We start from the raw sequence: 9511 nt of genomic DNA, 5'->3' as shown, positions 1-9511 counted from the left end.
CGGCCGGAGCGGGTGGCCTGGGCGGAGGCTGGCTGCCGCGTGTGTACCCAGGGGAAGGCAGCGCGCGGGAGGAAGGTTCCCGGGGCGCCGGCGTTCGGGCCCCGCTTTCTTCACCGCATCCCGTGACCTTGGCGTGCGGCGTCTTCCCGTCCCTGTGACCTCCCGAATCCCCAGTGACCCCGCGCCCCTTTGGCCCTTGGATGGGTAGGGTCAAATGTAGTGGGCCTCTTTTTTCTTTTTTAACTCTTAGGAGGTCCTGTTGTAGGGAAGTTGTCGATCTTCCTCTCCATCTCTCGTCTGCTTAGTAATATTCAGTAAATGTTTCGTAACCCCAGTTTCTCAGAGCCGTACACTGGACCAAATGCTGGCGATGCGGCGGTGAACAAGACCGAAGGAAGGACAGACGTCTCCAAAAATGACTAATATGTAATTTTGAACCGAGATATATAGTGCTGAGGGAAAATTCAGAGCATAAAACGAGCTAGTAATTCCTTCCTTGTGGAGACCTGAACCAGGAGATTAATTCACTCAAGAAGCCGATTTGGGGCAGTCTCTTTAAGTACTCCCTAATGAGGGACCCACCAAGCAGACATTAACTACAAGGAGCAAAGCCCTGCTTGGCCTTTCGTTTGAACATATGCACGATGTCTTTAAGCCAGCAGAACAGTATGTCCTTTCCAGAGCCCCACACTTGGCAGTACAGTTTTGCCTGGGCTTTTAAACTCTCTCCTCTTCCTGATTTGGCTCCTTCTTGGCCCACTGTCAACGTGTGCTCTTTAAGCTTGCCTACCTAGTGGGCCACGATTAGGGAGGAGTTATTTATGCAACCCATTTTAAGAACAGAAAGGAGTGCCTAAAGTTATGGGCAAGAGAAAGTCTTTCACCATTGCGGTAGTCTTAAAATAATTCCTTGTTTTATGGATTTGGCCGAGTGGCCTGAAGCTCTAGTTAAATTGCCTGGTGAAAATCCCTTTGAGTGTGACTTTTTAGTCATTCTATCAGTTTGAGAGCCTGACTCATTTTTCTTTTTTGTCTTTTCCCCATTAGAATGTAGGTTCAATGAGAGCAGATCCCTTACCTACTTTGTTCACTGTTAAAGCTCAGCATATAACAGTGCCTGCCATATTATTATTTTAAATCCTGACTTTTAACTCAAAACAGAAACAAATATGACATCTTAATGTTCTACTTTAGATCAGAATCTAAACACATAGAGAAGCCACAGTGCTGCAAAATATGTACCAAAAATATAGTCTTTAAATATTTGAGCACCTCATGTTGAGGAGGCGCTGTTCAGGTTTAAACTATACTCGATTGGGTGATACAGTCAGATGCCATGTCTGGCCATGAAGTTTAACTGTTCAGATAAAGAAGTGAGAACCTTTGCTCCCTCCACTGTGGAAGGGATCTTTACCTAGAGCCAAATGATAAAAGTAGAAAACATTTAAAATAAACTCAACCCACTGAAGTTGTTTTTTTAAAAACGTCTCATTCTAATACATACAATAAAACCTAGGCAATTGATATTCCAAAGAACTGAAAATTTATCCAGTGAAATATTTAATTTCATACTTGGGTCATTTGAATGGAACTTTTTCTATTTCAAGTGTTTCATTTAGCTGCATTTTTTAAACAGAAAACACTGAATATATAACTTTCTCTTGTTGACCTGTGCTCTAAAAGCACAGTGACATGAGATCAGACATAGTCACAGATCAATGAAGAAAGACAAACTTGTAATGTATTCTGATTTGTAATGATCTGTTTTTAATTAATTCTGATTATTTAATTTTTAGTGAAATAACTGAAGGAGTATCATGAGAAAAGCAGTGTGTAACAGTGGTACAATTACAATAACCAGTATATCAATTGTAATAACAATTAAAATAACTACCTTCAGTAGTTAGAAGGTCAGAATTGTGGTATTATCTCTGTCGTTTTTAGCTCCGTCATCATGGGCAAATTAATTAACTTCTAATTTTAAAATAAGAAGGATGTGAGGAAAAATATTTTAAAAACTATGAAGCTCTAGGTAGGCTTAAGCCCCTGGGAAACCACAAGTCATTTGAATTGGAAATGCTTTGCTGCATACTTTGTACCTAATATCTTTTGGTTGACTAGTCAATATTGCTCAGCGTTTGAGGTTTTGTGCTTATGTCCAGAGTACACTGATAGGAATCGCTTTGTTAGAAATCACTTTGATGTTACCAGCATCAGTTTTGTCCCTAGAGCTCTCTTGTTTTCATCTAATACACTTCCTTTGGAAACATCAGAGATCTTACAATGTGTGTGTAGTCTTTAACATTTTAAGGAATGAAGGGCATAGAGGGCTGGAAACATGATTACTAATTGTATTAGCCCTTTTCTGTTGCTTATAACAAAATACTTGGAACTGGGTAATTTATAAGAAAACAGGATTTACTGCTTACAGTTTGGGAGGCTAGGAAGTCTACAGTGCAGGGAACACATCTAGTGAGGGTCTTGGTGGTGGCGACAGTGATCCAGGGATCTCACACAGCAGAAAATGGTGGAGCAGAGAGAGTGAAAGAAACTTTGTGCTCCCTTTTTAAACCCCTCAGAACCACACCCCCACCATTTTTAATCCATTCATTGTGGCATGGTCCTACAATGTAATCACCTCTTCAAGGCGCCCCCCCCTTAACAGTCACAGTGGGGCCAATGTTTCTAATATGTAAAACTTGGGGGACACAAGTCAAGCACCAATAAGTTTGGGGTGGATATTCAAACCACCGCACTAATGTAGGGCTAATCAAATCAAGTATCCCTGCTCCTATATTCATGTTGTTTAAAACTCAATATTTTGAAGTTGCTTTTAGAATTCTTAAGAGATATGCCATAAGACTCACATTAAACATTTTAAAGAACTTGACAAGTGTTTTTCCACTGTTTTTAACAAAAATGGTGCCTTCTGTCCTTGTGGTTAGGGGCAGCAACTCTGTTATCATTGATTGACAGCCTTGGAAACAGACCATCTTTTTAAAAATGAAAATTGCTTTCTAGAAGTTTTCTTTTTTATAATCTAATATGTCCTTGACATTCAAAGTATTTCTTTCACTCAGCAGTTAGTGACAGTGACAGTAGTTAAGCAGGTGCTACATGTTTTCAGAGTCTGAATTGTGATAAAGAAATAACAAAAGTTTTCTTCAGGTCCAGTCCAGAAGTTGTTTCAAGGTATCTGTGTTTCTTACTAGAAACAACCAAGCAGCCGAAAGCAACAACAACAAAAGGGAGGGATTTTCGAGTTCTGGCACTAAATCTAGTGAGGGGCAATGGCAATAATGATAATGTCTCCTAAGATTCTAGAAGAAAACTATGGGAGTAATAATTGAAAAGCAGAAAAGACCTTAACAACCATGAAGTCTTATGACCATATATATTCCTTGAATTCTCTACATACTGGCCTTACCAGGCTCCATACTAGTGGCAGAGCAGTTACAAATAAAAGTGTAGTAGTAATAATTTAGTAACAGTGATACCAGCTAATATCAAGCACTCACTCTGTGCCAAGCTCTGTTCTGGGTTTTTTTTCATCCTTATGCCAACCCTGTGAAATAGCTACTATTATGCCCCCATTTTACTGATAAGGAAAGTTGAGACTTAAAGAAGTTCATTCAATTGCTTGTGCTCACATAGCTGGTAGGTGGCTGAGCTGTTATTTGAATGTATACAGTTTGCCCAGTACTGAAATTGCCGCCAGTGGTTCAGAGAACTATTGCTGGGAAAGAAATTCTAATGAAATAATTTACAAGCTTGTTAGCATAATGAGCACGGAGAACTTTCACTGTGCCACGCCAAAACATTTGATTGGTTGAGATTGGACGAATGATTACTAAGAGAACTTAGAGGCTATTTCACCTAAGTAATTTGGAACCTTGCTTCCTTGGCTTCCGTTTCTGCTGCAACAATACCCAGTTCTTTCTCACTTTTAGCCTTTACTCTTGAGCCTCTGCTTGAAATGCCTTTTTCCTCCTCCTTTCATCCTTAGCACCCAGCTCATAGGTCACTCCTCCTGGAAGCCTTTCCAACCCTACGCTTTCCTCCCTTTCCCCAAGCTACTAGGTCCTCTCTTCAGGGCTCCCATAAATAATATTCTGTGCCCTAGGCCTGTCTTTATCACTGTACATCATCTTCCTCCCTCTCCCACTCCCTCCCAGCCTACATGGTTTGCAACTCCCTGCTGGTCACCCCACTGGACTGATCTGGTGCCAAGGGATTGTGTTTTACTCTTCTTTACATTCCCAGCTCTTAGCAGGTAGCAGGTTCTTAATGATTGATTTAGGAGATCATAAAGTCTTTGTATTATATAATACGAAACTGTGTAAAAAGCTTCTTGCTTATTTCCCCTGAAGAAAAAAGGTAGAATCTTTTTTTTAGGTCAGTAGTTTACCATGAGGTAAAAAAAAACCTCAGTTTGATACATTAATGCATCCATTCTGCCAGGAGGGTGTTTACTGGAAGAGAAGACAGTACTTCCCAGGGGCTCTACAGGAAATCTCAAAGATAGTTCTCAGTGAAAGCCTGAAAATTTTGTTTCCTATATTTCAGATCCAATTTGGGGCAGGCCAAGCAAAAAAAGTTGTGAGATGATATTTGGCCACTTGATTAAAATAAGATTGTGAGTGAGAAACAATCACTGGTTACCTATTTAATCAAAATAACAATAAAACATTAAAATTAAATATATAAAAATTGTAAGGAACCTTAGCTCTTTCATATTTGAGAAACCATTTTGTTTTGTTTTGTTTAAATAATCAAGGATGTAATAGAGTCAACATAAAGCATAGGAAACAATTCTGGTAAAGCACAGAATCTCTGCTATCTAGACTGATTGCACCAGAGGTAAAAAATAACCTTTCCTGTTTTAAGTGAAGTCATTAATCACTAAACCAAGGAAACTACCCCATCAAGATTGAGCAAACTTTGTTAAAATGTTAACACATCATAGCTTCTTTTTAGACTCAGTTTTTATAAATCAAGACAAAATTCACTTTCCAAGTTTTGTCCTCATATGTGCTTTCATATGTGGGACAAATTGACACTGTAGGGTGTAGTTCTCTCTCAGGAAGTCTGCAAGGTCAAAACTATTTTCATAATGATATTAAGGTGTTATTAACATGCCATGTGTTTCTCTCATTGCTATTTTCAAATCAATTAATAAGTATGACAGATTTTTCAGTTTTAGTTTCTGATTTTAATTTCTAACAGTAAATATTAATAGTTATGCTCCACATAAATAAAAGCTCTTTGGGTCCTCAATAGGTTTTAAGAGTTTGAAGAGATCTCAAGACCAAAAAGTTTGACAACTGCTGCTTTAGGACAACACTACTCATTTTCCTTGAAAAACAAAAACACACAATTGTATTTCTCTGTCACGGTTGATTCTAGTATAGTCTCAAGCACTCATTAATTTTTAATGAGAGTAACTTCTATTTCACAGAGACAACTGAAGGGGTAAGGCAGGATTGTCAGTCCTACACAAACATTTTAAGCAGACTAGCAAAGTTCATGAACACATACAGTACAACTTCTCTAGCCACACTCATCCCTTTCATACCTTCTCAAAATGACAACAAAGAACATGTTTATTATAATGACTCAAAGCAATAGCCTCTCTAGTGAATGTAAAGATAAGAAGCAAAATATTAAGTGTATATAAACTTTAAATTATGCTTAGTTATCAACGTGTCTGTATCCTATCTTACTTAGAAATTATGTAGACAAAGGCAAATGAACAAAAAGACTTAAACCAGATTCTCTGTCCTCACTCACCCAACAGAGAATAGGTCTCTACCATCCTTCTACAGAGATCACTGACTTGTTACAGCATTAAACCAAATTCACAGTCTTTGCTGTCATCAGTGGGGACAAGCTTATTGGCCGTAAGTGAACCAGAAACAAAATCCCAAATCAGGAGAGGCTGGGGAACACACTAGAGAAACAGTCATTCTGTTGCCTTCAAGGATTCACTCTGGGAGCCGAGGAAAGAGGAGGTGCACTTCCCAGCAGCACCATTCACCTGGCTCAGTCAGTTGACTCCATTGGACTTTGCTGGATGGCCTCTAAGACTGTTAAAGGATAGTTTTTTAAGGTAAAATCATGACTCTCATACAAATATAAAATGATGAACATTGTCAAACGTTTTAATTTATTAAGTAATGAAGGAACCAGTAGAGTGTTAACGATCAGTTCTTCCTGATGATTTTTAATTCCTAAATACCTAGCTACTCTCTTCCTCTCCACCCCTACTGCCACCACCCTGATTCAGATTCTCATTTCTTTATCTTTCCTGCTGGGTAACAAACCAGCTTCTTCAGTGATCCTTCTTCATCCACTCTGACCGCTCTACATTTAGGACCCCACCCTGCAACCAGAAGTACTCTAAAGAATGCAGGTCCATCCATGTCACGCCCCTCACCTGACCATCCCCCCACCTCAAAAAAAAAAACTTTAAAAATTCTTCATGTTTCACTATATCCAAGCTGGGGCCCAGGAACCTGTGTGTTTAACAAGCTTTCCAAATTATGCTCTGAACAAGTTTGAGAACAGGATAAAACCCAAGCCAGTCAAATAATACTCTTGCATGGCCCTTGCTTCCTTCTTTAGTATCATCTTTCACCACTCTCAGCTTCTCACGGCCAAATTACTTGAAGTGTTCTTTGCCTGGGAGTTCAAGTCAGGTTTAGACTGCTTTTAAAGCCTGCACATGCACCCTGTCCTCTCCAGAATGATTCAGTGCCCCACTTCTGCTTCACGTAGCTTTTCTGCACGGTGCTTTGAAGTCTTTTGTATCACTGGATTATTGGTGCCTATTGCTATACCCTGTGCATAGTAAACACGCAAACATTTGTTGAAATGGATCTTAGGCAGATCAGAGACATCTCTGGCCATAGGGATCTAGCTAATGTGACTAAGCTAATGTATTTCTCATTTCAGCTCCTGGTGGGCCCATGTGGAGATGGGACCCCCAGATCCCATCCTGGGAGTTACAGAAGCCTATAAGAGAGACACCAACAGCAAAAAGATGAATCTAGGAGTTGGTGCCTACCGCGACGACAATGGAAAGCCTTACGTACTCCCTAGTGTCCGGAAGGTGAGCTTGCCATCCATCTCCTGCTGAGTCAGGGTCACTCCTGGAGAATGGCAGAAGAGTGCTGGACTGCAGCTGGGGAGCCCTGTGTTCTATTTCTTGCACTAACCACATGAATCACTCAGGTTTTCTGGGCTGTCTCCTTGGCTGTAAAAGTGAGAGGTTGAAACCACATGGTTTTTTCCAAGATTGAACTTTCTGTGGTTGTTCGATGACCTATAAAACAGGCAGTGTCATGTTTAATCCTGAGGGTATACAAGAGAAACAAGAATTTACATGCTGTCTCTTGGTAAGAGGAATAATCCTTTATGGATGAGGATTGCTATTGTTTTTTTCATTTCTCTCATTTTGGTTGCCTTAATAAAACTCTCGTACGCAGGTTTGCCCTGTCCTTATAACTTTTTTTCACTCTTCTTTGTTTTTGTTATATTATTAGTAATAGTATTTTTGTTAGTTAACATTATAAGTTTAAAATATAACTACTCCCCTTAGAACAATTTTTAAATTATTCATCAAGTATTTGCTACTGCTACAAGCTTGAACACAGCCCAGCACTATTGCACATGACCTCATTGACACTTCTCAACCCCACAAGATGCAGAAACAGTTGTTCCTCCATTTAACAGGTAAACTGAGACTTGGGAAGGTTTAATAACTTGCCCAGGGTCACATCACAGGTGGAAAAGGACTGCCAGGCCCGTGACTCCAAAGCACAAAGACATGTGGCTGTTACTATTAACCCTTTGAAGTTCTTGACAGGCATATACCTTGAAATGTTTCTCTTTTATGTATTTAGTCTGACTTTATCATCTTACATTTACTTTAGGTATTGCTCTTAAACTCTTCTTGTCCATTCCAAGAATGCCATTTTAAGTTAAATGGTAACCAAGAAAGACTGTACACCCATTCACATAAAACTTAACTTAAAAAAAAAAAACACACAATAAAAAATATTTCTTTTCTGTAGTATAAAATATCAAGTTATTACCCTTCTTCATGGACATTAACTCAATAAAAAACAAGGCTTTGGCTGGCTGATTGGTTCAACTGGTTAGAGCGTGGTACTGGTAACACCAAGGTCTAGAGTTCGACCTTCATCATCCAGCCGCCAAAAAAAAGAGAGAGAAAGAAAAAAATAAGGGTTTACCTCTAAATTTTAATTAATAAAACTTTAAATACTAATCTTAGTAATCCTAGGTAGGAAAAAGAAACTAAATGAATGTATTTTCTCTTATCTAGGCAGAGGCCCAGATTGCTGCAAAAAATTTGGACAAGGAATACCTGCCCATTGGGGGACTGGCTGAATTTTGTAAGGCATCTGCAGAACTAGCCCTGGGTGAGAACAGTGAAGTGTTGAAAAGTGGCCGGGTAAGCTGCACAGACTCTGGCATCATCCAGGGTCTGTTTTTAAATTTGATAATTTAAACAAATTTGAAATAATTTAAATAATTTTAAACAAATAAGAAAAGATAACTCAGTTTTCATGTGTGTAATGATGGTTTTAAGGTGTCCAAACTATTGCTAATAACTCCTTTTTAGATAGTAAATTGGCAATAATTAAATATTTCGTATAACACCAATTCAAAAAATGTGCTAGTAATCCTGAAAATGGAGTAGTAATTTGACTGATAGATTTGGCACTGATTTTACTGTTAATCTCCATCTGCTTATGTTCATTTTACACTGAATATGCTTTAGAAATGCTTACCTATGACTAGTTTTAGGCCTATAATTAGCACCCACCCTCGTGTCCTAAGCTTTCAGCTTGGATGGAAGAAGAAGGCAGAAAACAAGCCATGGGTGGACTGTGGGGCTGGGACTCCTGCCTCCCCTTCACAGCCAGGTCGGACATTGAAAGAGAGAAGACCATGCTCCCAATGTGAGAGCTTATGTCATTATGGTTTACCTTCTTTTGGAAAAAAATGTGTTTTTTAATGAATACATTTGTGTATTTATTTTAATGGGTAAATCTGGGAATGGGGGAGACATACAAGTTAGCAAAATTAAGCCAACATTCTCAACCCCCCTCCCCCTCTGAAAAAAAACAGAATAAATACAGCTTATTTACAAGACTGGTCTAAAGTCCACACATTAGTTTGTTAGCTCAGAGGAAAGCATACAACCTCAACCCCAGAGTGATGTAGTCATTATCCTAGGTCACAGACAGAATATGGCTTAGTTGCTATCCATAAAATCAACCGTATGTTAATCCCCCATGAAACCATCTGGATTTTTTTTTTTTTAAAGATGACCGTAAGAGGATCTTAACCCTTGACTTGGTGTTGTCAACACCACGCTCTCCCAAGTGAGCTAACCGGCCATCCCTATATAGGGATCCAAACCTGCAGCCTTGGTGTTATCAGCAGCACACTCTCCCAAGTGAGCCACGGGCTGGCCCCTAAA

The 9511-nt window shown here is 39.3% G+C and overlaps 1 protein-coding gene across 1 annotated transcript; it reads left to right on the top strand.

The window, feature by feature from the left end:
- Window positions 1–5981: 5981 nt before the first annotated feature.
- LOC103583159 (aspartate aminotransferase, mitochondrial-like) lies at window positions 5982–8507 on the top strand (the record flags this gene model as incomplete). Its single annotated transcript, XM_008564557.1, has 3 exons — window positions 5982–6109; window positions 6955–7111; window positions 8348–8507. Coding segments are annotated over 3 exons (445 nt in total), but the record flags the coding sequence as incomplete, so codon positions are not given.
- Between the last annotated feature and the right edge of the window lie 1004 nt (window positions 8508–9511).

The sequence above is a fragment of the Galeopterus variegatus genome, unplaced genomic scaffold (assembly GCF_000696425.1).
Source record: "Galeopterus variegatus unplaced genomic scaffold, G_variegatus-3.0.2 Scaffold20155, whole genome shotgun sequence".
In the NCBI taxonomy this organism is placed as follows: domain Eukaryota; kingdom Metazoa; phylum Chordata; class Mammalia; order Dermoptera; family Cynocephalidae; genus Galeopterus; species Galeopterus variegatus.
The sequence above is the reverse complement of the archived record's forward strand: the minus strand, read 5'-3'. Positions and strand labels throughout refer to the sequence as shown.